Raw genomic sequence first — 24,682 nt, 5'->3', positions numbered from 1 at the left:
TATTTATTAGAGCATCCAGGGAGAGCTACACTGATGGTCACCACAAATCTAATCAAATAGTATTGAGAGGTACTCTGACAAGGGCATACGGGGAGAGTGGCCTTTTCTAAACCTTGAAATCAAGAACAATAGCCTTTGGCTTACATGAAACAGCAGCAGCATTTCAGTGACAAATGTGCGGGGCTGTTGGGTTCCGTAAGGAGTATGCAGCTGCACGTGTCTGTCTTACTGTGATCTGCGAATTACCAGCAGACGGTACAAAACCTCTGCAGGCAATGGTATCGCTTAGGTTGGCAGACCACCAGCGGGTACTGCTCAGCATTTACTAGCAGAAGTTGGTATCAAATACCTGACGTTTCCATTAGGCAATGCCTATAGGCACTGAGCAATAGCTTACAGGCACCAAGAGAAACAGGAATGATTTCTGGGTCTGGCCAGTTATTACAAAAAATTTGTGCCAATGTTTTTTGAAGGAACAGTACCTCTGGCAGAACTTACAAAATCAACAGTACAGGGAGAATAGAAAGCAAGTGCCAGGTGGCAGCAAGCCTTCCATGTGCTCCAGGAACCTTACAGCTGCTGCCACATGCAACATGGTTGACTTACCCAGGCACAACACAGACATACTGATAGACAGTAATAATCGGTCAACTTGGATATTCCTTTGCAATAACTACTTATGCTAAGCCAGTAGTGATATTTATTTAAGATTTTTATGCTTTGTTACAATTTTTAAACCATATTTGGAATGCTTTCCAGAAAAGCTAGCCTGCATCCAGATTCAGTGGGCAACCATTACATTCTTGATCCAGGAAACAAAACTAGGAATTCGGACAAAAACAGGCTTTGACGGCTGGGTACAGTTCAGTCCCCAAGAGGTGACCCCATATTGGACAAATCTGTCTTTATCTTGGCAGACCAGAGGCCCTCCAACTTCAGCCTAGGGAGGAAAAGAGAGAATAAGGCAACTTCTTTAGTTCTGGAGCGACCAGACGTGCAAGCAGCAAAATACTGCCAGGAATAATTTTGTAGTAACTCTGAAGGCCTCAAAATATCACTGAGGCAAGGGGAGTAGAGAGAGGAAGAGTGCTTTATTAGACCTGTTAGAGTAAAAAAAATGGGGGGAGCAAAGTCTGAAGAAGAGAGACCCAACCACCAGTCATGGATGTGGGGACATCCCCAGATCACTATAAAGCCAATTACACAAAAAAAGGAAGTTTTTCAGTTTTCCGCATCCTCTGACCTACTTGATCCTGGACAAAATGAATATAATTGTTTTAATGCTGTTTCTTAAAATCCAGACATGGCAGGAGACGAATACTTATGTCCAGTGATTTGTGTGCCTGTCAATGAATGCGCTATCCACACTCTCAAAGACATCATTTGCACTGGCCGTCTTGGACACCTGCTCAGGCAGACCAGCCTTTGCTTTCTGACTCTGCCACCAAATAACTACCAGCTTTTTATTGAAAAGCTCCCAACATGATACCCTCCATTAAGAAAACCACATTTTAAAAGCCTTTTCATATACTTGTGAAAATTAGGAAACTGGAAGCACTTAAAGATTTATTTAATCAAGGGATTAAATAAAGATGTGGTACAACTCCAGGCTGCACCAGAAAGAGTCACTAGTTTCCCCTCTGTCTCTAGGAACAAAATAACAAAATTAAGTCTAGGTAGTATATCACAGGCTTTATTTCAGGTGGGATGGGTTATTCACAACACTAGGCTACTATGTGTAGAATATGTCAGCATGCCATTCTGAAAGGAAGCAGAAATTACCCTATGAAATTTCCCTGCTATTCTGGTTGACTGTGTGAGTGAAGACAAAATGTCACATATACGTCAGTTCTGATGATTTACGCAGAAGCCTTGAATTGCTGAAGCTACTCCCGAGACTTGAAAGCACAAATTGTCATGTGACCTGCTTACACACAAAGCTAGATTATTCTTACCTCACAGTTACCTATGCTTCCAAAAGTAAATCCACCACAAAATTCATGATTTTTGACACTTCCGTTCAGAAATGCAGGGTGATTACATATTCTATTTTCAAGCACAGGTAATTCAACGTCTTTTAATCTGTTGTCTGTATCCGTACCTTTATGAACAATCAAGAAAATATAACAGTTATAAATGGTAGCCTGGGCATTGTGGTCCAGTGAAGCCTCAGTAATGAAAGGGCTAGGATCCATCCCCAGCTCTACTATAGTCTCTGAGCTCCTTGAAGGACCTTATTAAATCTTCCAACTTTTTTGTAGTTGGATCATACCTGCTCTCAACAAGCAGAGGTTATTCTTCTTTGCACAGTGTTACAAAATAAACGAAAACAAATGCTTGGTATTCTGAGCCACTGTGTCAGTTTGTAGGCTTTCATTATGGTGCAGTAGCAATGGCTTGTTTCAGTGGGAAAAAATGTTAGCCTGGATTTACTTTACATTATTTGACCTCCCTCAAGCCTAAAGGTAGTGTTTTCTAGATAAGGAGAATTTTCCTGAAGCCAAGGTTGAATTTTCCCAAAACACAATTTATTTAGATGTGGGGCTCTGGCTCTGCTCCTCCTCCCCCATGGATTTCATGACCTAGTTGCATGACATGGCAGGACCCTATTTCCCATTGCCTAAATGCAACAATGGTCTGTTGATTTTTCCATCCTAATGCACTTCCAGGATAAATCTTGCTTGTAACCGTTTCTTTTGGGGCTGTGATCACTAGAACATAGGAAGCAGCTGCCACCGTGTGGCAAACTGAACAAAAAAGAAAAAAAATGCAAAGTGAGAAAGGATAAAAAGATGAGCCAGTATACCCTGTCTATGCTGGAGAAAAGTGTTTCTTCATAATGCTAATGAGTTACACTAATAGTAGAGTGATTATTCTTATTTTCATAGCATCAGTACTGCAATCTGTGTGGAAGGTTTTTATGGTGAAACTCAGAGACAGGGATGACATGTTCTGTTCTTTTTTTTTTTTTTAATTCTGTGGATGCATACGTATAGAAGAATCTGTTGTCTTTGTTTTACAGGTGGAGTATTAATAAGGTGTCTGGCAAATGGGGTGGGAAGGACATCCCCTATGCTCAGCTCAGCAAGGCCAGAAGTGTGTATGTGGGAGCTGGTACTGAAAGAGGACAGATGCCGACATCACTGCTGGAAGCTGCAGGGACGAGGAATCGCCTCCTGCTGCAGTAAATGTGGGTCAAAAAGGGCTGGGTATTCTCAACCCTCAGCACAGGTGGAGTGAGAGGTGGGCAGCAGGAGACCACATAGGTCAGTTTTTAATGCTGGATTGTGAATATAATTCACGTAAGGGTTTTACTGAGATAAGAACTTTTGGCTTGGACTCATTTTGCTAGTGGCCCAAAGGTGGCTGGATCTGAGCAGCTCTGACTCAAAGGCTGCATGGTTCTCAGAATGCCATCCTATCTCAGGGGGGAAAATCAAGTTTTGAGAGAAAGAAATAAAAATAATAATGTTGCCTGGTGACCTCTGACTTTGTTAAAATTTAAGTAAAATGTGTTTCTCGGGTCCTGAGAGTGCATGCATTTTGGGATAGGATTTGACAACCTGCCTAAGTTTTCAACTGCACCGAATATGCTTTACCTCTTGTTTTTCCCCAGGCAGTTAGAAAACATTCTGTGTTTCTTTCTACCATCAGACTGGTTTCAGGCAAACAAACTGGTTTTACATGGTCAGTAATTGTTACAGGACTGGAAAACAAACAAAGAATAATTAAAAGACCCTTAGAAAAATTTCCATCAAGTTGTTCAGTCTTCACACTCAGAAGGCTCTGCATGGAAATGGCATGGGGAAAGGTGGAGAAGCTGATGGTGCCTTAAAACTGTAGAGATGGTTGTAAGATGGTGCCTTGACACTTAGTGAAAAGGAGGTTACATACAGGAACTGAAAGTCTCTGGAATGTGTTTGTGGGCACAGTCACAGTGCAAGTGTATTTGCAGCATAGTGCTAGAGTGCTGATCTCTGGTTACCCCTGCGGTGTATATAGGAACATGCACAAGCCCAAGCCCAGCCCCTACCAACCCCTGCAGGTGGTGTCAGCCTGACTTCTCTCAGATCCTCCCTGCCTCAGAGGTCGTGGATGTTTTCAGGGACTTTACAGGAGGAGGGAAGGATGGATGAATGAGTAAATAAGCAGACAAAACTGAAGCTGCAGAAAATTCCTTTCTCCTCTGGTTACGTGAGTGATACAACTGTGGATGACATTATGCAGTATCTTGCACATTACTAAGTCTAGAACCTCAATAAAATAAATACCAAAATAAAACTCTTCCTCATCACAACATTGTGCCTGGAGGCTTCAGCACTGGAATAAAGTTCAATGTGGAGTGGACAGGGCCCTGGGAAGCACTTCTGCAGAAGATGAAAACGTTGTATCGAGAGGTCTTTGGATAGGACTATCCCTTATTGACTTTCAGATGTAAATGTGAAAAGATGTGATGGCTTCTGGAAGGTATATCACCGTAGGAGCCAGACAAGTGCAAAGTTGGACACAAGTTGCTCTTGGGGAGATTCTGATTGGACACGAGAGGGAAATTTTTCACAGTGAGGACAGTCACCCATTGGAATAATCTCCCCAGGAAAGTGGTTGACTCGGCCACATTGGACACCTTCAAGAGTCATCTGGACAGGGTGCTGGGCCATGTTGTCTAGACTGTGCTCTTCCTAGAAAGGTTGGACTAGATGATCCCTGACGTCCCTTCCAACCAAAAAAAAAAAAAAAAAGGAACAGTTTTGGTACAGTGCAAGGATCTCTGAACAAGCTGTTAAATGAGATCTAGCACTGTCAGGAACCTACCCTGTGAAGGTTAGTCCTGATTGTGAAAGAGAGTGAAAGGACCTGAATGAACTCCAGATGTTTGGCCAGGGTAAAGTGAACCTTAACTATCTCTTTTCAGGCCCAGAATGATTTTCAATGTATATGACGTGACAGCTAGTGAGCTCTTCAATGTCTGGTTAAAGGGAACTAACAAATCCCCCTGTTCCTAATCAGGCCATGCTGGGGCCATGAGCCCCAAGAAAATTCAAGAGAAAGAGAGACCAAAGGGAACTGATTCTGGCTCATCTTAAAATAAAGATGTCTCCAACACAAAACTCTGAATGAAACATGAATGCAGCAGTCCAGCAGGGTAGGAGATGCTAACCAGCTCCTGTGCTGAAGCTACAGTTGTGCCAATGCCATCACCATCACTTTGAACTCTATCCTCTAGACCTCTGAAGTCCAAGATGGTGTTCTGAAACATCCACTCTCACATGGTTCCATATAATTAATCCCATGTCTGTTCTTTTTCCTATAAGAATGGAAATCAGTTCTGCAGCTTCTAAAACTAATTAATTCACTTCTCAATAAAGTCCATTTTTATTGAAAGAATTCCTGAAAATTTATAGGCAAGAGGAGATTAAAGCAAGAATGCTCAGATTGGTGTGGGGTTTTCTTGGTTTCCAGGTTTCTCTACATTTCTAGTGCTGTTCCTCTAACACCTTTATATTCAAGGTTGTACCTGGACACTGGCACCTTCTCAGAGGCCTCCATTGTCTGGACAGGTAAATGAACAGGAGAGCAGAGAACAAGACCTCAGAAGATAAACCTGAATATGGGTGACATGACACTGAAATAGAAGTATAAAGTCCCAGACAGCACACATCTGCTCAGGAGCATGGCACATAATTCACCTGGGACAAGACTTCCACTGAAACCAGTCATCCTCCTCAATAAATCAGCCCTCCTTTGGGATCATTTTGGTCAAAATCTTCACAGACCTACATCAGTTCTCTGACAAGGCTTGTCTACTGCTGCAAAATGCAGGTATAGGAGTAGCAACCAGTACTCTCACATCATAATTTCTTGGGTGATCTGTTTTATGAAAAGACAGTGGAGATTTGGAAATAATGAGGGCCACAAAGAAAGCTGAAGACAAGTCTAAAGCAGGAATTTAATGAAACTGAAAACAAACAAAGTTGATCTAAGCCAGAAACTGAAGGGTATGATGTCCGTATCAGCTATTTATGGCATCTCACATGCAGAATGTGCTCAGATGGTGAGTGCTGCTGGTGCAAAACTTGACTACAGTGCTATAACATGCATGTATCTACAGTGCAAATGTGCAAAAAGCACCCCATGAAAGAGGAACTGAATGACACAGTTACAAGCACTAGCAAGAGTAAAACTGGTGGAGCATGAGATCCTTTTACCTGAAGTCGGTGAGATTTTGGTTAATCAAGCACCAGGGAACCTGAGTTGAAATTGAAGTGACATTGTTCTAAGTTCACTAAAGCTGTATGGTGAATTTTTAAAAAGCAATGTCCTCTCAGGTCAAACATGAGCTTTTCACGATTTTTAATCCATGTGTTGTGAGTGTAAGAACAAGAGGGAAACCAATGAGTAGGTAGACAAGTTTCAGGAGCATTCCAAATGGGAACAAATAACAGAATAACTGCATACATTTCAGAGCAGACTGCTTAGACATCTAAGCAGGACACAAAAGAGGGCTTCAGCAATTACAGTTATGCACAGGGTTTTTCACTATATCACAAGCAGGGTCTAGTTTTACTGAGTTGTTGGCCAAGTCTGCAGTTCATGAAACTTGGATGTGGCCTGGCCTGGAGCACTGCCAGGGAAACTGGACCATTCTGTTTGCTCCATACAGAAGGTGTGGTGCCTCCTGGCCAAAACTTCAGTTAGAGATCACAACCCTCAGGGCTGTGCAGGAAAAACATCCAAGCAGATTGTCCAGATACAACTCTGCTTTGGTTTGCCTCCACCCTCCCTGCTTCAGTAGAGCTGTCACTTAGTGGGTGGCAATCCCACCCGTCCTAACTGGTCCTTGCCATTCCTAAAATGTGTAAGAAGCTCACATGGCTTCTGCCAGTGGGGACATTCAGCAGGAGAAATGCTCAGGGTTTACCCTTGAACAGATGCCTATGTTAACACTTGAAGGGACTCACACTCTCTCATACCATCCCGCAACGACTCCTGAGAGCTAACTCCAGGCTGAGCTAACTCACTTCAGAGTAAAGGTGTTGGGGATGGAAAACTTGGACTGAAATAGTACCTCCTCAACTTCAGCAAAGCAATGTCTGCTCCACTTGGTTCCTTTAATACTTTCTGAACACTTTGGATTTGAAGGGACGGCTCTGCTGCATTGAGATTCTGTATCCCAAGAAACACCCTGTAGGAAGAAGGCTCTGTTGACCTGGAACAAATGACAGCAGCAAGGTTATACATCCATACTTGTAATCAGAAATATCACTCTTACAAAATTCAGTGATTTCCCTAGAGAACTGCAATTAACAAGATGGTCAGGCTGCTGCTTCTGACAACAGATGCCTGCATTTACTCTTGGGGAGGAGAAAAATGTGGATTTTTTTTAAACTGTGATTTTTATGATAATGGAAAAATCCCATGGACTGTAAATAATGTGGTACCTTCTTGCAGTGCTCAAAATTCCTAAAGTCCTACGGATCAGCTGCTAGCCACAGTTTTTCCAGGTGCAGTTACCATCAGCACATCATTAGCACCCTTTTTGGCATGCTTTGGGGTGGGAGACAGGGCAGAGGACAGAAGTAACCTCTGTTATGCTCTGCTGCTGTTTGACTGAGACAGGAGCAGAAGATAAAAATCAGCTTGCTGGCAAGAAAGACAGGAAATAAGAATCATAGAATGGCCTGAGCTGGAAGTGACCTGCAAGGATCATTGAGTCCAACTCCTGTCCCTGCACAGGACAACCCTAAAATTCACACCATGTGTCTGATGGCATTGTCCAAATGTTTCTTGAATATTGTCAGGCTTGGTGCCGTGACTGCCTCCCTGGGGAGGCTGTTCCAGTGCTCTGGAGTAAAGAAAGGTGGGTACATCTTGCTCCTCTGTTGATTTTCTCATACAGATTTAGGAAATACATGTCACTCGTTCTAGCGGATACTCACTTTTGCAAACACTGAGCTGCAGTAAGGACCCACTGTGGATGTATCAGAGTGCCAGCACAATGGTGCACGTTGGTACTAGAATAGAGAAGACATCACATTCATTTAAGGCTGCAGAGCCAATTCTCCACCATCTATTCTGTGCATAATGGGAAATATTAACAAACTCGCAATATGCCCCTTATTCAAACCTTTTATTAGTCATAGTTTGTCTTTTGCCAATGGCAAAAGAAATCAAATGCAGATTTTCAAAGGAAAAGTTTTATTTGCTCCAGAACATGAAAGACATGAAAAAATATTTGACACCCAGGTGAAATTTTTGCAATAGGGCATTATTGCTTTCAGGAATTTAATAAAAATAATTACATTTCTGAACAATGTCACTTGTGAACATAATGGGTTTGTCCTGATTAGCAGTTAATAAAAGGATACATCCTTCTGATATGTGGGGTTGCTATGGACTAGTTATTTTAGTAAACCTTACTACGGACTTTTAACTTTTCTTGGGATAATATTTATTATCGTGACTGTCAATAGCTCTATAGAAATTTTCTTTCACCTTTCTGTAAGCACCTCTTCATCTCCTGTTCAGCCACTCTCATTGTGACTGTGGAAATGCTATGCATAATCATTTTTTTATACTGAGAGGAGAGGTCGTCCTATGGCTTCTGACACAACTAGTGTGGTCACAGCATCAATTTACATTTGAACCAGGTTGGATGTCGGGTGAAAATGGGCGATCAAAATCCATTCATGCACATTGCAGGTTGGTAGATATATTCCTGGGCTTAAATTCCCCATTGCAGAATGCAATTAACTGTTATTATCCTCAATGGAAATTATTCCTTCCCTATTTCAGTAAATAATGGTGTACTTAATGTCTGCAAGTCAAGTTTGCCCTCTAGAGATTCAGGAGAAAGTGGGAAGTTTGGGATAATGACACAATAAGTAGCTCTCTGTGGACTTTAGAATTAAAAAAAAAAAGTATATTTTACATGCTAAGTCATTTTATGTAGAAGCCAAGGCCAGTCTCCAGAAGCGTATGCATTGTTCCCTGTCAGTGTCTTTCTAATGTCTGTTCCATGTGAAACCCAGGCGGTCACAGATGGTGATACAGTCTGAAATACCAGTACCTCATCCTGAGACTGACATGCCAAGGCCAAGACCCTGGAGATGCGTCACACATGTTATATTGCCCACAGGCTCGCTCATTCTGCATTGGGACTTTTCCACAGTCGTGCTCAGAAGAAGCTACAGAATAAAAAAAGCTACAATGGAGAATTTTAAGGCAGTTCTGTAATGCCATCCACAGTGCAATCAGATGAAAAGAGAAAGGCATAGGGCTTCTTTTTATCTTCCTTAAGCTTTCACTCTTTACGTTGGGTAATAGAAACTAAGAGTAAAGTAAGAACTAGAACCTTTAGACTCCATTATATTATCATCACTTTGAGTGTTTAAACCTGGGGCTAATATATGATATTTGACATGCCAGGTGGAAAAAAAATTGCTAACTATGTCAAGTATTTGGATGTAGTGAGATAAACTACAATGAGCCCCAGAAAATCTGTAGGGAAGTTAAAGGGAAGAGTCCTAACAAAAGTGGAAGAAGCTGAAAGGAAAAGTAAGCTAAACAAAGTGGAAGAGTTTATTGCCCGGACAATAAAAATTTCTAAATTCTTTAAAATATTACAGTCTACATCTTGGTTGAGTTCCAACCAATCCCCAGATTATAAATAAAATTAAGTCACTGTCCCCTTATCATCTGATGTTCCAATTTTGCCTTCACACGGCTCGCTCTACTTCCTTGTTAATCCAAATCTCTCTGAACTTTTTAAAATGGATTGATTTTAGGTGCTCAGTAAGGATCCAAGTAACTCTTTCCAGAGCTGTTATGGTGTTATGGATGGTAAATTCGTTAGTTCTGCTATGAGACAATTAATAAAGTAATCAAAGGCAAAAAGACTGTAAGGTTCCCCTACACCTTAATTTAAAAATCTAGCATTCAAATGCTATTTTAAAGAGAGATCAGATCTCAAAATGACGCTCCACCACAGCAGTTTAGGGAGCAGATTTTTACAGCTGTGGTGTGTGTTGTTTGTATACTACTCCTTCTTCTTTTTGCCTGCACAGCTCTTAGGTCTGGTTGACAAAATGAACATGTACAATCATGATGCACTGCTGCTTAGAGGAGCACATTGGATGGCCAGCATGAAGAATATCACATACTCCTGACGGAATGACCATTCTTTACTATTTTGTATTGCTACATTGGCCAACAGAGCAGAGACCTGGCCTATAGATGTTACTGTAGTAAAAACAATACATTGGATGAAGAAGAAATAGATTTTTCACATCCCCGCCAGCTATATTAAAAAAAATATCTGTCAAACTGCAGGCAAGGAAGGGAAGAGCAAGCAAACAAGATGACTGCCAGCTGTGCCAAGGAGGGCTCCCAGTTCATCACAGCTGTTATTGATGTCCACTGCCAGGGCACCACAGAAGGTAAAAATCTCTTTTGCTGCTGAATTTTTCAGCAAACACTACACCTGCTCAGTGTGCTGATTACTATCCCAAAATTGAACAAAAGAATTAAGGAAATCTGTGTAAAATATCCAGAACCAAATTCACTCCCTACCCCAAAAGAAAGGCAAAATATCTCGGGACAGGTTATTTTAACATCCAGATCAAAATAAAAATTAAGTCAGCAGAGGATGAAAAGGGTTTCAAAAGATGTAATTTCTGGGCTCCCAACTAACAGTAAAAATATATGAGCAGGTTCTTGAGGCATTAGTCCTGCACAAAGTGCATGGAAAGCCTACCACAAACATCAAGGAAATCCTCCTCTGTGTTTGAGGAGCCCAGGGAAGGAATACCTCTCTCCACAGCTTCACTGGATATTTCCAGTTCAGCTAGCAACTCGAGTGCTTAGCTTCATTGACAATAAAGAGCATACAGATTGTTATCTATGAAATCTTACTGATGGTCCTTGGCACCAGGTTATCTAAACTTTGGCTGACTCTTACAGGTGCCTGATTTTGTCAAACTTCCATACAGACCTAATTAAAATATAAAGCTACTGCCTACTGCACTTTTTTGTGGTTGGATTGAAAACATTTTGTAACTATCGTAACAAGCTGTAGAAAGGGAGGACAGAGAAGTCTTTAAAGATAATTACAGCAGCGTGGGATTTCACAGTACTCCCATTTTTTTTCTGGGTCTGTTGTGAAGCACCAAACACCATTTACATCTTCATCAGGATTCCTGCAATACTGTGATAATTACAAAAACAGAGAATGAAGATTCCAAATGTTAGCCACAGAATGAAGAAGTGCATGTTTTTGAAAAAGTGTTAAACTAAAGCTTTAATTTATTTCCCCCAACTATTTTGCCACTGGATGTTAACACTTTCTATTTCCTCTGATCACAAAATTCTTTCTTTCTTATATCTCAAAACCATTATGTGAAATTAGAAAAATATGACAAAATAGCTATCATTTCCTACATCCACCAAGAGTCACCCTAGCTCTAGTCCTTTTTAAGGCCTAATGAGAAGTAAAGTTTGACACAGAATAGCTTTGCACTAAAATATTTATTGTTGGCCTTATCCTTCTTCCCCTAAAGTCAGTGAGAGCAAGTTAGGTCAGCTCCAAGAATTTGCCAGAACCCTGCTTAGTTTGTGACAAACAGAAAAAGGCATCGCGTTGGGGTTTGCAGAAATCAGGGAAGTGCTGTATGATTTCTTTTGTGCTGCTTGCCTGTCAGCATCCACCCCATGGTGCACCCATGTGCTCCAAGTATCAATATCTTAGGTAATGTAAAATGCACCCTTCCCTCTGCAATGCTATTATAGGTCTGGGCTGTCAACTGATGACTTCCAGGTATGCTTAACCTGGTCTATAAAGACTGAACATGAAGTGTTTACTGAGGGATCTTGGAGAACAGAGACAATGTTCAATGACACCAATGGTATTCACAGCTGTTTACATTTTTCTCTAGGCCTGCTTTTGGATGGGTCACAGGAGTGAAATATTTGTGGCTATGAGGTTTCTGAGAGCTCCACTCTTGACAGGTCCTGCCCCTTCCAGTTTTTGCTACTGTGCCACGATAGTCTTTACCATTACCATTAATGCAGTCTGTGAAAAAAAGAGGACAAGGAAATTATTGTTAGTTGCTGAATCTTATGTGGTGGTGGTGGTAAGCAGAAAGAAGGAAGATTAAGGACCTTTAGGACTTGCACACTCTCTAGTGTCTATAGCAGAAAAAAGACCAAAAAAAGAACCCTGTGAAGTGATCTCTCAGTTTGTCAAGATGGATATCTTCCTGGATGTATTGTATGAATTGATATACAAATTGGAAAAAAAATTTCAAGGAACTTCAGGCTAAACATTTTCTGTAAGGTATTTCAAATATCTGAAAATGCTCTAAGATTTTTGCCAAGTTGGTATCGGTAAGCACCTTCCATGAGAGAAGCATATTGCAGAGTCAGCAGCCCATTATACTGAGAGAACAGTTGTTGCTTCTGAGGACGTTGCTTCAGGTACTTTCTTCTGCTGCCCGCAAGTAAGAGGACACAGCTCCATTTAGGAATGTAGCTTTTATCCAACCCTGCCACCTTCCTTCGTAAAGTCAGTAATCCGTGGAATGCTCTACTATACATTCAGAAAAGTCACACCACTTTGACCAACATGGAGTATTAATTAAGACAGCAATGAAGCAGGATAGAGCAAAACCCTATTTCTCTTGGCGCGTACATTTTGCAAAACATGGTTGCCTATGAACAACAGGCAACACAACAAGCTAAGGTCAGCCTCCTGAAAACATAAGGCACAGTACCAGCAAAATTCCTATAATATTCATTATGATCCTATTTCAACAGCACACAGCTATACAAACACCGGAGATTTTGTCTATTTTCCTCTTGTTCCACTAAATGAAGAAGATATCCTACAGAACGCACTGTAAAATGATATGGGCCACCGGATGTGAACTGACTAAAGCATACTTACAGCAAAATTCAACAGTACAGAACTGAAAGCTGGAGGAGGGATGTGACTGTTATGCTGTAGCACTACTCAAGAATAATTTTGATAGATTGATATTTCCTTTTGCCACAGACTCTACAGGAGGTGACACTTATAGCCAGCTGTTACCAGATGTGGTGCGTGTGGTCAGGCCAATGCTTTGTGCCGTCGTTGCAGGGGGGTCATTTGGTGGAGGCTCTTGTGTGGGATCATCACACCTCTTGAGACTGCAGTACTCCCATGTCATGTTGGGGTCAGTGGTGAAACACCATGGGCTGTTATCACCATCTGGGTTTCTACAATAGTTGTGTCTCAAATCCCTGCAAAAAATAGTACAAGAGTGACACTGCATAAGACTGAAAGTAAACATAGGAATATCCCGCCAGAAAGATGTGCAATCTGTCCTATGTAGAGATAAAAGCATTTATTAATTTTTTTGTTCTTGCCAGTTATCCTATTGTCAGCAAACACATTTATGGCTCTGATACGAGTGGAGAGTTATATTACACATGTACATCAGAGTCATAAATATATGTATGCATAAGGAAACATAATTCAACTACTGGCTTAAATTCTGGATGTAATATGTCAATGTGCTAAATAAATGCCCGATATGCCTATAATTTAATTTCTAACAACATATGTAAAAGCATACACAATTGTGTGAATGTCTGAATTAGTAATAAATATGCAGAAAGATCCATACTGTTGGTAGGCAATTGCAGTTGTGCTTTACCAAAATTTTTATTTTTAAATGTCAAAGGGTCTTTCCTCTTATTCAGAAGAATGGCAAATAAATACTTATTGAAATGATCCCTTCCATTCCCCAAAAAAGCACTTCTACTGAATTTAGTGGGAGTACTCCCATGCCTGTGATTGCCGGGGAAGGGGGAAGTAGAATTCCTCTCTTCAATAATTTGTGGAGTTGCAGTATTTCCCCATCCTGAATCACAGCACAGTCACAGAACAAAAACACTTGAAGAGCTTTTTTCAAATATGCTAGAACACATTAATTCCACATTTTCACAGCTTGATTTCAATTTTTTAAATGTTTGTGAAAAACAGCACTCGTTCTGAGGCTGTTCCAGTTTCAATATGTCAGTATTTTTGATGCCAAAGTATGACTGAAAAGTTTAAAAGAATATTATTTAGGGTGTCATCATAAAAAACGCAAAAAATTAGAAAACTATTGACCTTCCTGCTCTTACTTGTAATCTACCAAGCAACAACGGATTTCCTAGGAATTGTCATCTTGTTGCTTTCCTACCCTTATTAACAACTGGCACGTTACTAATCATGAATAGCTCTCTAAGTCATCACTGGTCCAGTTTTGTTAGCCTGAAGAAGAGAAATAAAGGCGAAAATCCAGTGTATGTAATTCTGGGTGCTCTATTCCGACTACATAGACCATTTAAATGGTAGTTCTTATCATAATATATCTGACTGTGTGTTTTGCAGCATAAATGCTGTGTTGTCCCCAGGTGAAATAAGTAGAAAGGCCGCCACAAAGGTCTCAAATTCATAAATAAAATGCATATTTCAGCAGATGCCCGGCTCTGGATACAAGTCTCCTGGAATTGGTTACAGAAGCTCAGATTTAAGAGTAATAGGACACAGTTGTATTTTACTCAGAGTTTAAATAACAAGAAAATACAGTTTTAAAAAATGAGACTAACAGAAAATGTTTCTGCATCTTGGAAAAATTATTTTCTTATAAATACATTCCCCAGCAGCATTTTAAAGTATGATTGTACGAAGATAATACATGCAGCAATGGTCATTGTCAGTTAAAGCAAGAGGAGTTGAGATAAAACATACGCGTTTGGGAATCTGTCTGGGGTTTTTTCATGCCTGTGTGGGAACATGGAGTTCCAGGCCTGGCATTTCTTTCCTGATGCAGTGATGGAAGTTGTGCCACGATAACTCTGGCCTTTGCCTCGGTAACATTCCTCTGACGGGGGAACCTGCACAGGCGCATCTGCAGTGAACAGAAACTGGTCTTTTGCGTCAATATTTTATGTTTTTAAAATAGTAGGCACAAGAAAGCGTCTGACACACAGGATGACAAAACCAAACTATTCTTTTATACAGACAGCATCCAGTGAGAGCATCATGGCCAGCTTGAAAAGCAGAAGGGCATTTCCAAAGATATTTAGAAAACTTTCACAGGTTACCCTCATATGTCAGATGCCGTTCAGTGGAAGGTTCATCCCTCAGTTCCATTTTGGTACATGTGAACATGTTTGAATTAAAGATTGGGAAGTTCCCATGAAAAATCCTCAAGGATTAGATGCTAGTCATTTTGCCCTGATATATTTCTAAAATGGATGTTATGTTAAAATCTAATCTCTCTATTATCCTTTTGATTGCACTAAGACTTTCTTGGAGGTTTTTATGCTTAAATGAATGGATGTTTCAGATTAGATTTTTATGGCTTGGAAGATTCTGTCCTTTCTTTCATGGTTACTTCCAAAAAATGGGACTTCCTTCTATTTAGCAGTTTTTTAACCCTTTAAACTTATTTTTCATTTTTCAGTTAACTTGCTAAAAAATCCCTACATTTAGGAAAAAAGAGGAATATTAAGAAATAAACTTGTTTCATCCTGCAATTCTTTGTTTGCATCAGCTAGTGATTTACATCCTTCACTGTACTTCTTTAACCATTGAAAGTCCAGTATTTGGCAGGTTTTATAACATGTCAAGCAGAAAAACTCCATTAACAACAGTGACAAAGTGACTAAAAAAAAGCTGACACATTTACAGTGAGAAACAGTAAGTTTTTCACTGCTTTAAAGTCCTTCTTTCAAGTACTCCACTACTCATACCAGCAATCCCTTGTTCTGTCCCATCACAGTGGGGAACTGCACAATATTCCCACCGAACCCTGCTGTTGATGGTGTAGCACCAAGGCCTCTTCTCTCCATCAGGGTTTCTACAGTAGTTTTCCTCTAAGCCCCTGAAAAAGAAACACCGGCTTTAAACTACTCAGAGAAATCAGGAAGAGTCGTGTGCAAGATTACTATCAACTACTGAATGCAGAGCTCAACTCAGTAGTTATCACAGAATCACAGGTTGGAAGGGACCTCAGGGATCATCTAGTGTTATATTTATTCTTTCTGGAGATTACCTCATGCACCACTATTTTGGGACTAATCAACAAGCCTTCATATGTAGTTTAAATGCTGATGATATATGAAGAATTTTTCCAGTGCTTACACTTTCTGCTCTTGTTTTTGAGGCCATGATATGGCAGTAAAAGCTGATTTAAAAACATGAGCCATGGGAGTACCTGACCATTACTGTAAGAACCAGTTGAGACTGGATGTCACAGACTGATGCTGGAAGAATGTGAGTACAAGCACCAGTGCATGCTACTCTCTGCCCTGTGATAATGGACAGGGTTTCACATGCCCAGAAAAACTTGCAGGATCCATTTCACAACCCATGGAATCAAAATACAGAGCTAAAAGCCTGATCAGGCCCTGCTACCCTTGCCCATTGATAATGCCCTGCAAACCCTGCTCCTCTGACCTTGGAGCATGAGGATGTATTGGAGCATTTTGGACCTTGGAGCATCACTCTTCAGAAGAGTAACATACTGAAAGTGTGCCAAAACACAGCCAGGGGATTTTTAACATAAAACTAGTAAATAGGTATAATTCTGGGGTAGGATGTAGAGCAGACAGGTGAGAGAAGGCAGCTGGTAAAAAAAGAAATGCTGAAGTAATGACAGTTCATAAAAGGTGATAAAACAGCTTATCAACATAGCTGCAGAAAACCTGTGCTACTCTTGCGTCTGCCTCCGGATCTGTAAGGAATAACTGTTTTCCTTTATGTTTGTTAAAATGGGGAGATTCAACATACTTGCAGGGATATCTGTCAGGAATCCAGCCATGTTTGTGAGGAAACTGTGTGTTCCAGTGTTGGCAGGCATTTCCCGATTCGGTGATGGCTATCCTGCCTCGATAGCCTTCTCCTTTCCCTGAAAGACACTGGGAGCCCAAGCCAGAGACTGGTGGGTGTGTAGCTGTAACAGGATTTAAAAACAAAAAAGGAAAAGACAATAAAGGAAAAAACACAGCTAGGTAGTACTTTCAAATCAATTTAAAGCTCTCTGTTATCTGTAATGTCAAGCATGCATTTTTTTTCTTTCAGCAGAGGTCACATTGGTTGAAAGCCATGGCAAAACCAAAGTATACATTTTCACAGGCAGTCAGGCTGCCAGACAAATGTCCCATGTCTGCCCTTTTACAGCAGTCAGTAAATAACTTTGCTGGGTTGAGCCAGACTTTGTGCCTCCAGACCCTTGACAGCAGAGCTGGAAAGGCAGTAAGTAGTCCTGTACAGTCTGGTAAAAACAAGCAGGATGAAGGGAGCACATTAATATAATACACACAAGTAGAGTGGAAGGGCAGAACGGGTAAGGATAAGGGCCAAGAAGAAATTGTGAGAAAGCAAAACTGATTCCAGAGCAGAGCCTCTGGAATCAGTGAACTGGGAAAGTGGGGCAGAAGGAGGGGTGAAAGAAAGTGAATTGATCTGGCATGTGGGGAAGAGCAAAGAAAGTAAGAGTACTGATCACAGGCACAGAACCTGCAGAAGGCAGAGGGAAAATGAATCTACAGTGCATACCTATTATATATACCTTTTATATGGAATTTCCAAAGGAGACAAGTATGACTCTAAAAGGTTGGCCTGTTCCTTAAACGTTCTTTAAGTTTTAAGCACAAAATGGAGATCCTACGGAAACTTTCACAATTTACTTTATCATGCAAAAGTCTATAAAAAGTCATTCTTAACCTGCAATTGAGCATGCTCGGGTGAACTACACCTAGCAAACACATGCTGCTGCTTAGAGCACTGGCAAGCACAGATGCATAAGAAAGCAAGCTCTAGAGATAAAAACACAATTTTTTTTTCTCAAAGTGCAATCCAGTTCTACAAACGGCAATGCTAATCTCAATATTCAGTGCTTTGGAAATGTCCAGATTTAGTGTGTTCAGCCTAATGGGTTAAACTAGCTCACTGGTAAGTCAAGTTTTTCTCCCGAGGCCTGAACTTGTTACTCAGGATTCATCCCTTGTTAAGAAAAAGGCAGTGCTGGCTGTACTGGTGAGACCCAGGTAAAATGTCACTGTATGGCCACACATTGGTTTAGGTATTTTCCGTGAGTTAGCAGGTCAGCTGAGAACTACCACCTGATTTAACCTGAATACCATGCCTCTCAGGTAAATTGAAAAGTAAGGTGGTTAAAAAAAACATTAGGGTTTCTGCAGCTTCTCTGATATTATTGCACTTTGTGACACCTGCATCCTCACTGACCTTACATGATTTTATGTTACATAAATTTAGTGAGTGATTCTGCTTATTAATGTGCACCTTCCCTGGTTCACAAAGATTTCTTCATGTTACTCAGAACTGTCACTTCTCGTCTTTCCCCTTCCTGCATCGTTTTGAAGATAAAAGCTACCCTATGGAGAGATCTCAGGAAATCAGACTCACTGCAACGAGGAATGTTGCAATATTCCCAGCGTTTAGCAGGGCTGGTAGTGAAACACCAGGGCCGAAGTTCGCCATCAGGATTACGGCAATAATTCATCTTCAGATCCTTCTTTGGAAAGCTGCACATTGAAAATGAAGAAGGAGCTTGTGAGTCAGCTATGGGCAACTGAGGCAATTAGGCTGTCTGCTGGTAAGGTCTCCCAGTCACTATGGGAATGAATTCAGCACTGAGAGTGACTCACTGTTTCAGGGTAAATCCATGCATATGAGGCTCTTGGGCATCCCAGCGCTGGCACTCGTGCCCAGACTCTGTTCTGGAAACTTCTCCATGGTAGTCTTCACCATTACACTGCATGCAGTCCCCTGTAGGGACTAGGCAGGATGAAAACAAAGCAAAGTTTGCACCAGCCCATGAATTCTAATCCTGATCTATTCATGGAAGACTACACTGAAAGGAAAAGAGGATTTTGCTCCAGCTAATGATGGAAGGAATACAGAAGACCATGCGTTACAGCCCAGCTGAGTGAATACAGCTTTAGGGATACATGTCTTTTGGAGGGAGGGACTTTACCACATACCTCTATGTACTGATAGCAATAGGAGTTCTGTATGTAACAGCACTTGAGTCAATCTTTACTCTTGTTAAAATTAAATAAATTGCTAGGGGTAAGAGCAGGACAATATCAGCAAATGATTTACAAAATTTCAGTTCCTCCATATTTACAAAATTACTTTGGTAATTGGAGGCAATTAGGAAAACAACCTTCATGCTGAGAACTTCTTAAGTTCCAGCTTGATCTAGAGTCACATTTGGAACCAATCTGCAATAGTAAAGTAAGAACAAATAGCAGGAATAATATTACCTGCTCAAACACTCCTTCTCTGGAAAATAAATATACCTTCTGCAGTGTGTGTAACCTGGTCCTCACAGTCTGGGATGTTACAGTAATCAAATCTTGTAGCAGGATCTGTTGTGTAACACCAGGGTCCACTTTCATCCCCATCAGGATTTCTGCAGTAGTTTTCATCCAACCCTGCATTGGGGTGTTTTTCAGGTGTAAAACTGTAATAGTATTAAAATTCCATTTTAATTCCAGCAGTTTAGTGGAGCAGAAGGGAGATGTCCAATTTGCTCAGATAGCTGTGGGCTCTATTCATTCACAGTAAAAATGAGACAAACAGGTTCCCCATTGTAACCCATAAAAAGTCTGAAAAACATCCCTTAACTGCCATTATTAGTAGCTTCTCCCTAGGTCCCATTTGCCAATGATGAGTGAGCTTACAGCCTGTAAGGACTATGACAGTCTCAAAGGACAATTATTGACTTTAATAAATACTTGCATCCAGCTAATCTAGTCGGTTCACTATGGCCTGTGGCTCTGTCATGTATTTTTCTTAATGCAGCTACTTTAAAAGTTGACTATTTCTAGAGACTACTCACAACTGGATCCTAATTTGCAGAGATTTTGAAGCAAGTGATCCTGGGTTTCTTCCTATAGCAATCGTCCTAGAGAAGACTAAATGGCTTTTAAACAAAAAAATTGAAATAAGCACATCCAAATTTCATTAGAATAACAACAAAAAGTAACTTTTTAAACAGATGAAACTCCAACATAGATCAGAGAAAATAGGCCCTCTGCTTCCACACTTGCTTCAGTGAGCCCAGAGGCAGCCAATTCTGAGAAAACTCTGCCTGGGCAGGTCCCTTGGGCACTTGGATGCTTTGCTGAATGTTTCTTCTTGACTCTCTCTGCACGGCAGGCAGGAAGTCTTAGAGCTGGACAGATGCCACTTTTTATTTCACACATCATACAGAAGAGACAAATTATGGACTCACTGTCACTTAGAGCAAAATTTTCATAATGGGTTGATAGAGGGAGAATTTAATCTTCTTAAGAAGCCCAGCATTTAGACACAACTTCTCTGGCTGACAGTGCACCCTTTCCTTACTTAGACCATTGCAGTTCTCTGCCAGTAAAAAGTAACAAGACCAATGAAGATAAAGTTGTCTTTAAAAGTCACCGGACAACTGGATTTAGTAACATGCACTATAAAGTAATTTATACACATGAAGTTGGGGAAGCTTGGAAAAGATTCAGAACAACATGAAGACAAACATAAAGAAGGCTGTACTTTGGGTGGTGAGGAGTTTTTTCTGCCCACTTCTGGCATGGAATACCCCTCCGAGTTTTGGCTTCCATTCCTCTGTAGTCCTTCCCAATCCCTCTTTTACACTGTAGAAGGTAAACTGAAATAGAATTGGCTTTGTTAATTCAATGGTATTACAACACTGCATCTTTGAAACTGAGATATAACTCTGAAGTTCATCAGTTTATGATGAACCATGCTTTACCCATGTTTTGAACATGTTGTGCCTGCAGAGAGATGTGATTCCATAAGGTATTTTAAAACAAATCAGTTAGCAACTACTAGGCAACTACAGGGGAAAATTCCTGAAGCATTTTCATAAAGCTAATAAAATCAAGTTAAGAAAACAGATATAGCAAGTTACAATTATTTTTGACATGTATAAAGTGCATGCTTATATTGCTATACTACTGGGACCAAAAAGGAAGGCCTTTCACCAACAGCTGGAGATTCTTTGAAATTTATTGTTCATAAGCACATTTGCAGCATGGGTATCACGCAACTATCCCTTCAAAGCAGAGAAATTTCAGTTATCAGAATACGTTTGTCACATAAGTGGCCCCCACACCTTTTATTCCTCTTAGCCAGGTACTCCCAGGTATTTTCTATTGGGATTCCAAGGTAGAGAGTATGCAAAGTGTGTTGATGATGCTTTTATTGCAGCAGACACTGAAAAACCTCCAGTTACTGGGGGGAGTGATCCTCACTTCCCCTTCCAGAAATTTCTTTGCACAAGAAGAATCCCCTTGAGCCCTCAAATATAAAATGGAGATGGTAGAGCAAGAACAGGAGACCTATCTGATAGGAAAAGCTGAGCCTTGTTTGGGCGTCTTGCAATAGTTACTGTCATCACAGTGTGTGGTTGGGACTACAAATGTCTGTGTTTTGTGTCTTATGAACGGGGGCTCTTGGAGGTGCTGCCTGGTTGTCAGGGTACTCCTGGAGTGCCCAAAAGTCTTGTCACTGCTGCTTCAACACTGATAAACCAGTAGCAGGTCCCAGCATGACCATCTCTGTTCAATAGCCTTGCCCATGGACTTTCTGATGTTGCCAGGTACCTCCTAGATGATTTTAGCACGTCTAAATGCTAAGCCAGACTCATCTGACACCTAGGGAGAGGGGGTGGAGGCTCTGTATAGCTGGGTCAGGTCAGGAATGAAGACAAGTAAGTAAATTTCCCATTCAAATGGCACATGGAGACCACCATGGATTTAAACCTCGGTATTTGCTCCCTCTCAAACAGAAATTTTAGTAACATGGCTCCTTACCTCTTGACCCGCAAAGTCTCTCTTACTTTTCTGTCCGGTACCGGACTTTGCTGTGCTGGCTTATAACCCCTGAAAGTCTGTGTTCCTCCAAAGAGTGATGGGATCAAGAGCCAAGCTATATGTTAAGACAAAATTAAGGTTTGACTCCTAAGGGAGTGGCAGTCACAAAATGACCTGGAGGTTGCTTCCTCCAAGCAGAACAGATTCCATCATATCTCAGCAGAAAAGTTTTACAGCAGCTATTTCCTGGTGCTGAGAAGTCATGGTGGGGACAGAAAACCTTTCTGAGGCTTAAGGTCACTAAATGTCTTTATCTGCAAATTCAAGTCCAGGTTGGGTGATGCTGGCTGTGATAATAATGTTGCTTCTAGGAAGGTGAGTCTCACTGTTACAATGCATTTAACAGCCTTATGAGAAATATCTCTGGTTTGAGGTGGATTAGGACTATTACAGATACCAAATGCTGCCATTTAGATTATTCAGAGACTTCACAAAGATGTTGGCAGTGGTAGCTGTGAATTTCAGAAGGAATGAGAGAGTCTTGTATTCCTGCTAGTAAAAAAGACAAGGAAGATGACTCTACATTCTCTGAAATGTACTTTACAGGCACTGTAAAAGTGTCCCCTGAAAAAAACAAAGGAACCAGTTCTCTGGCTGCTAGAGCTAAAAGCAATTCCTGCTGAAGCAGACTCTCATAAAGAGGTAACCCTAAGAAGGTAGTGTGTTCCGTAGTGGCAGCATAGGGTCTGATGGTACAGCCAAGGGAGGCAGCATGTGTCCCAGATGTCAATGGTGGGTCCCCCAGAGTGCAGAGGTGGCAGGAGATAAAACCACGACAGGCAGTCCCCAAATTGCTGTCCATCATAAGGATGCTGGATGATGAACAAATGATGTCTGATAACTCATTAGATGAAAATGAAGAGTCTGTAATGCAGATGCCTTTTTTCCTGCATCTAGTTGCTTTAAGCTTAGGATTATGGGTCGGGTCATTTCAAAGAATGACCACCATTAGCACAAGGACGAAATAGGCAAAGAGAAAATAAATTCCACATGAAGGGATTTGGTATCGATGACCCGCTGTCCAAGCTGTGGAAGTGCCTGATTGCAGCTTTCAGTGACATTGATAGATGCTAAATATGAAAGAGACTTGACTTCTGCTCAGTCTGCAGTAGGATCTGGGAAAAGCCAGCTTCTACTTTAAAATGATCAGAAAAGGTCTCCCAGTCATGTCAAAGGACTGGTAACTCTGCAGAAGGGCTGCAGATGAATGCATCTGCTCTGACAGCCCACACAGTGATGGCAGTGAAGGCAAGAGAGGTGGCTGCCCACCTCTAGGTGGGACACTTAGTTTCACCCTGTGGAAGGGCAGCAGGTAACCATGTCTCTGTCCTGCACCTGACACCTGGACAAGTGCCTCCCTTCATGAGGGATGAGGGACCCCCTGCTATGTCAGGCACTTACAGGCTGATGAGCTGGTTCCTCTGTGTGAGGAACCAGACTCAGTGTCTCCTCCTATAGTGGACTCATGTGGTGACACTTCATTCAGTCCTGGTCATGGCCAGGAACGAAAAGCTCTGCTTCCAAGAGGATGAAGAGTCAGGGGATCAGACCCATACCTAACCCTACAGTTTCAGTTAAGGGTAAAAAGTAAACAAGACAAATCCGTTCTGAAGCATGAGAGGGTGCCAAGCTAGGCGTTTTTTTTTTTCTGCAGGAAAAGGTGGCTCCGATAGGGGTATAAGCAGCAGAGCTAAAAGCTCTGTCTAAATTTCTAGATTACATGTGTTCAGGAAGGTCACTGGGATGAACATTGAGGCTGGAGGCACCAGGTCTGTCTTCCAGGGAATAGCTGTGGAGGAGGTGGACAAGAAAGAAGAGAAGCCAAGCAGTGCTCTCTCCTTTTCCTGAGAGGCCAAGGCTCCTCGGTATAAAATTGAGACTTTTGCTGCTGAAATGAGGATCAGATGTGTCTATTCAGGTGTTTCAGAAGTTTGGAAGAACTTGGACAATGACAAGCAATATAAAGGGGCCCTGATGAAGTCAGGGATATTGTTTTGATTTGAACCAATTTAAGCCCGAGTTATTGTCTGGCCCTCTGTGACAGCGTATAATTAGGGACAATGAGAATTATTTATTCACTTAGAAGGGCTAATTTCAATTTAATAATTAATGCCTAGTGCATGTGTCAATTTGCTTTCAACATATGCAGAGGAATTTATAGAGCACATACTCCTCCTTTATCCTGTTCTTACATCAAAGGAAAACTCCAATCAGTTCTGAATTCAGTTTAAAAAAAAATCACATTTAAAATGTTGAGGAATTGGCTGCACCCATTATTTCTAAAGATATTTCACGTGTGCCAGAAATTATTTGGCTGAACCTGCACCAATATTCTGCTCTACTGGTGACTCACACATCAGCGGTCTATGAAGAATATGTGAAAAATTAAAGTAGAGAAGAGCTTTCCATAGGCTTTATTTTTGTGAGGTCTGTTACTGCGGCAGGGGAGGATATGACCGTAGAGCTAAAGTCTTTTGATCACAACAACTGTAACAGTGGTTTTACCTTTTAAAACAGGAAGGAATATGACCATAATAACACTCAAGAATCAAGCAGTCCACTTCAAATTCTGACTTTTAAGGCTTTAGTAATCTATCCGAGTTAAACATAAACTGCAAGTTCAGGAAAACTGGTGAGAAAATGCACTTATTAGCATACCAGAAGGCACCAAGGACCACATATTGCACCATAAGAACAAAATGTCACTGGCTGTTAATCCGCTAGAGGTTAAGCCAGTACTTACTGAAGA

General features: G+C 41.1%; 1 protein-coding gene across 2 annotated transcripts in view; it reads right to left on the bottom strand.

The window, feature by feature from the left end:
- Positions 1-677: 677 nt before the first annotated feature.
- Positions 678-24,682, bottom strand: part of LOC104044644 (plasminogen) — a 28,873-nt gene continuing 4,868 nt past the window's right edge. The window contains exons 4-19 of one of the 2 annotated variants that reach the window (XM_009504501.2): positions 20,591-20,705; positions 19,357-19,520; positions 18,700-18,829; positions 18,458-18,576; positions 16,820-16,982; positions 15,781-15,911; positions 14,774-14,933; positions 13,085-13,275; positions 11,919-12,067; positions 11,110-11,203; positions 9,068-9,185; positions 7,938-8,012; positions 7,067-7,207; positions 3,600-3,706; positions 1,956-2,101; positions 678-940 (exon numbers count right to left, since the gene is read on the bottom strand). In XM_009504501.2, coding sequence (XP_009502796.2) covers positions 782-940; positions 1,956-2,101; positions 3,600-3,706; positions 7,067-7,207; positions 7,938-8,012; positions 9,068-9,185; positions 11,110-11,203; positions 11,919-12,067; positions 13,085-13,275; positions 14,774-14,933; positions 15,781-15,911; positions 16,820-16,982; positions 18,458-18,576; positions 18,700-18,829; positions 19,357-19,520; positions 20,591-20,705 — 2,162 coding nt within the window. In that variant the 3' untranslated portion in view covers positions 678-781. The remainder of the gene's footprint in view (positions 941-1,955; positions 2,102-3,599; positions 3,707-7,066; positions 7,208-7,937; positions 8,013-9,067; positions 9,186-11,109; positions 11,204-11,918; positions 12,068-13,084; positions 13,276-14,773; positions 14,934-15,780; positions 15,912-16,819; positions 16,983-18,457; positions 18,577-18,699; positions 18,830-19,356; positions 19,521-20,590; positions 20,706-24,682) is intronic. The other variant, XM_064446952.1, reaches the window with a different exon arrangement.

Source organism: Phalacrocorax carbo, chromosome 3 (genome assembly GCF_963921805.1).
Source record: "Phalacrocorax carbo chromosome 3, bPhaCar2.1, whole genome shotgun sequence".
Lineage (NCBI taxonomy): Eukaryota > Metazoa > Chordata > Aves > Suliformes > Phalacrocoracidae > Phalacrocorax > Phalacrocorax carbo.
This window is presented reverse-complemented; position numbering and strand designations above follow the sequence as displayed.